This window comes from Egretta garzetta, unplaced genomic scaffold (assembly GCF_000687185.1).
Source record: "Egretta garzetta isolate BGI_Z169 unplaced genomic scaffold, ASM68718v1 scaffold29, whole genome shotgun sequence".
In the NCBI taxonomy this organism is placed as follows: domain Eukaryota; kingdom Metazoa; phylum Chordata; class Aves; order Pelecaniformes; family Ardeidae; genus Egretta; species Egretta garzetta.
The window spans coordinates 546,037-550,196 of record NW_009260796.1 but is presented as its reverse complement, the minus strand read 5'-3'; the positions used below and the strand labels follow the sequence as shown (position 1 = coordinate 550,196).

The following is a 4,160-nucleotide window of genomic DNA, read 5'->3' as shown; positions in this document are numbered from 1 at the left end:
GGCATTTTTCTAATAATAAAAGGGGGAGAAAAAAAAAAAAAAGAAAAAAAAAAGAAGCTAGCAGCGATGTTCTTCTAGATTTGAGTCCTAAAAAGAGGAAGTAGAGGCAACTGAAATGGAAGGCGCCATGGCCATGACCACCAGCTAGGGAGGCAGGAGAACAGCAAAGTGATTTTAGACACGCAAACCTCTTTTTTTTTTAACATAACGTAAAAAATGTATAGCTTGTGGGTTAGGGACACTATGCCAGAACAGTTACTATCTGTGCAGCCCCTGTATGTGCACACACACATTACTGTCACAGCTATTTGCATGACCCAGTCCCCTAGGGAACACAGGGAACAGCCTGTTCTTGACATGTGTCAGAAGCCATTTTCTGATCATTAAATGGGGAGGAAAAAAAAAAAAAAGAAAAAAAAAAGAAGCTAGCAGCGGCACCACTGGGAAGGGGCTGGCTCCATCCTCGTGACCCCCCCACCCTTAAGATACTTGTACGTGTTGTAAGACTTCTACAGGCAGAGACTTGGGAGCCAAGTCACAGGGGGGGTGGGGGGTGGGTGTCATTTGACCAGAAGAAACATCACTGTAAGGGCACAACAGCAAACAAGTCTGTTGAGGAGGAAATGCAGTACCCTAAAAGAGAGAACCTGACTAAAGCAAGAGGCAAATATGATTCCTACTTCCAGTCTATCAAAATACAAATGAATAGCACAGGTGGGGGCGGGGGCTGGCACGGCCCATCAGCAAGACCAGTAAGCTATGACCAGCAAGAGATAAAAATGTTACAGAAGTCTATTACTAGCACAGCAGAGAGGGGAAAGAGCTGGTCCATTACTCGCTGGGGAGGGAAAGTAATGAGGAGATGATGCTGAGATGTGTTAAATGCATTTGTGCTTCAAGCCTCGCTAAAAAGAGCTGCCAAGAGCCATCTAGTTACAAGGAAAATGAGTGGCAAAAGGACTTACACCCAGTTTAGGAAAAAAAAAAAAAAAAAAAAGACACAACTGGTTCCTGAGATGGCTTTACCCCGTTCTCGGGTGCGTCAGGATGACTCTTTTCAGGCTCAGCTGATCTGCAACATCTACCTTGCCTCGCCTGGTTACAGCTTTTCTTTCCTGGCCGGTATTTGTGGGAAGAGCCTGAAGTGTCAGTGCTGGCAGGAGCTGGTCCGTTCTGGGAGCATCCCTGTTACTCCCTCCCACCACTAGTCCTGAACTATTTGCTTCTGCCCCTGGGCACGGAGCAGTGCCCATGTTTTCTTCCTGAGTTACGTGACTGGCTCCAGATGAGGATGTGGCACATTTTGGAGGACTGATCAAGCTTGTTTGAAACCAGAACTACAAATTAAATAAACAAACAATTATGGTGTGATACATTATTTTAAATAAGCCAGGTCTCTTGCCAGCCCTAGGGTCAACCTTAAAGCGCGCCACTCCCCGCTCCATAGGGAATTTTCCTACCTGTGACCTTATCTTCAGTGCAGGTCCAAGTTTCAGCCCCATGTTGTTCAGTAAGTGCTCTTCCGTCAGGAGGGGCAGGGTCTCACCATCAATAGCCTGCTCTCGGAATACCTGGAAGAAACCAGAACACAGGTCCAGGCTTAGAAACGCCGGTGACAACTGCGATGCGCTCGTCTTGCCATTGCACAGACGGGCGCTGAAGAAAAGCGGCGCTAAGAGCCTCAGTGATGAAGTAGGCCCACAGTGATACATGAGAGGTCTGTACAACCATACATACAATCCATAGGAGCCAACACGTAAAAGGAGATGTGGGAATGTGAACTGGGGCTGGTTGGGCCAGTTCAGATAAAGCAATTTTTTTTTTTTTCTTTTTTTCTTTAATGTTAGGATGTGGCGTTTCTTTCTCTGGGGAACATCCCCAGGTTTAGCAGCCAAACCAGCTGACCAAAGGGCAATATTATGAGTAAGCCCAGCTGATGGTGTATGATAGCAGATTTGAGAAAGAAGAGTGACATGCCATGGGGCCCTATCCCAGGTCCAAAAAGGGCAGAAGACATAGGAGGAAAGAGAAGAATCTAAATTTTGGCACATCCTAGGTCACTCACACTTGTGTGGATATTTGGAAAAAGCTGACCCAGTAGACTTCAAAAGTATTTGCAGCCTTCCTTGAGCCGTAGGCAATTGAAAAGGAGGAACTTGCTTGTTCATGCATTTCCTTCTCAAAGCTACTAATTTCCAAAACAGTCTCCAGGCAAAATACATACACAGATCTGTGGGGCACATTCTGCAGGTTAGATGGAGCCATCTGCAACGCTCAGGTTTGCATTTGGTTGGTTGGTTGGTTGGTTTTTTTCCCTCCTCCTTTGCCTCTCCTCTATCACAACCACTCCTAGCCCATGCGAGCGGCCGGGGGAATGCAGTCTGGGATCAGGGAGGATGAGCCCTCCTCGCCCGTCTCTTTTAGCACTAGGCCCTTTCTTTTTTCCCCAACACCTCTAGCACTGTGGACCAACAAATATCGCAGTGCCACCACGCTGACTGAGGCAGCCCAGCGGTGCCACGGAGCCTGGCACGGTCCTGCTGAGTCAGCGGCGCTGGCCTTTCAGCCAGTTGCCATTCGCAGTACAGCGAGCGTCTTGCCCCTCTCCCCGGTCGTCGAGTGAAGCAGAACCTGGTGATGTGCATACAAATAATCACAGAAACGCCAGCAGCGCCAGCAGTGTCTTACAAACCGGCAGTTTCATATGAACACACTCTAATTCACCCAGCCATGCAAAAAACGACACCGTTTTAACACGTTCTTAAGGACAGAACAGAATACTTTGGTTTGCCTCTATCTATTTCAAATGACAGGTTCACACAAGAGTTTTCCACCTAATATCTACTGTGATATAAAGGTTAAGGTCTGGATATGTGGTCTTATTGCTCCATTCTTCATATATAGAGCAGGGCTACACTTACACCGTCTCCCCTGGGTGTTTATTCTGGACGTACAGGCTCAATACTTCAAGAGTAAACTGCCATCATCTGGTAATTTAGCCAGCAGGTTCCCCTCGGATCTGGGAGATGTCGGTCAGATGCCTGGTTTTTCCTACTAACGCGCACCTCCGCAGCAGTTTTTTCACACCCCAGCTCATACTGGATGCTCGCCCAAATGAACTGTGGGGCCCGATCCCGCCGTCTCTCCATGCAGTGGCTCATGCACAGCATTATTATTATTATTATTACTACTACTACTACTACTACACACTATGGCAGGGGAGGGGGGGGGTGTCGATTTATTCTAATGGCTCCTTTTTCAGCAGCAGAGCGTAGCCCAGACCCCCCGGGGGAGGGGGGCAGGGGCCGTTCGAGCCAAGGCAGCTGAGCTGTTGCAAGTGGGTTTGATTGCTGGACTCCACCAGCAAAGCTGCTCGTGACTGCGGCATGTGTTTCTGCTCTTTGACCTAGCAAAACTTACCGTACCAATTTCTTTTCCTTCCTCTGAAGCCAAGATGGCTGGGAGCCAGAAGCCTCCCTTCGCTCGGCACTAAACCCCCCCCCCAAAAAATCCTTAACTTGAGGGAAGCATGCCCCTTGGGTGCCCCACAGGTCTTGATCCACTGCAGGGACAAAGCTGAGTCTTGTCAGCGGCTAAAATCAGGCACGGCAACTTTTGGTTTTGCTGAAGTTTTCTTGTTTGTCTGAAACATGTTTCTAAATGCACAGCAGACCACCAAACTCTTGCTGGGTTTTCCTGGCAGGAGAAGCCTGCAGCCCAGTGCCAGACCTCCCCGGCAGCTGTGGTTTTGGAGAAGAGAACACAGACAGCTCTGCAGTGCAGAGCCACGGAGCTGGGTCGCCCTTGAACACTGGCATTTTCACATAGTAAAAAACCTGTTAAGCATATAACCATAGTGCATAAAAACACATCATCCCTTAAGCCAGGCACCCCCCCATCATGCAACATAGCAAGGCCACGACAGGAGGCTGTTTACAGCAGCTCCCATTATCGTAAAACATTTTGTTTGCAATGCACTGAGAAGATTGCTGAGCCTTTGTCTCCGCCAGCTATTGATTTCTTCCCCATGGGTATACCAGGAGCTGGCACGGAAGGTGTAAATGGATGAGCCTTCTGCAAGGTGGTTGTGTTAAAGATTTCTGCACATTTCCTACCGGCCTAATTCAGAAGCTTCCAGGCAACTCTTGATCTTCATTCCC

At 48.3% G+C, this 4,160-nt stretch overlaps 1 protein-coding gene across 1 annotated transcript in view; it reads right to left on the bottom strand.

The window, feature by feature from the left end:
- SAMD11 (sterile alpha motif domain containing 11) overlaps positions 1-4,160 on the bottom strand; it is a 127,836-nt gene that overhangs the window by 1,935 nt on the left and 121,741 nt on the right. The window contains 1 exon segment of the mRNA XM_009646780.2: positions 1,461-1,571. Coding sequence (XP_009645075.2) covers positions 1,461-1,571 — 111 coding nt within the window.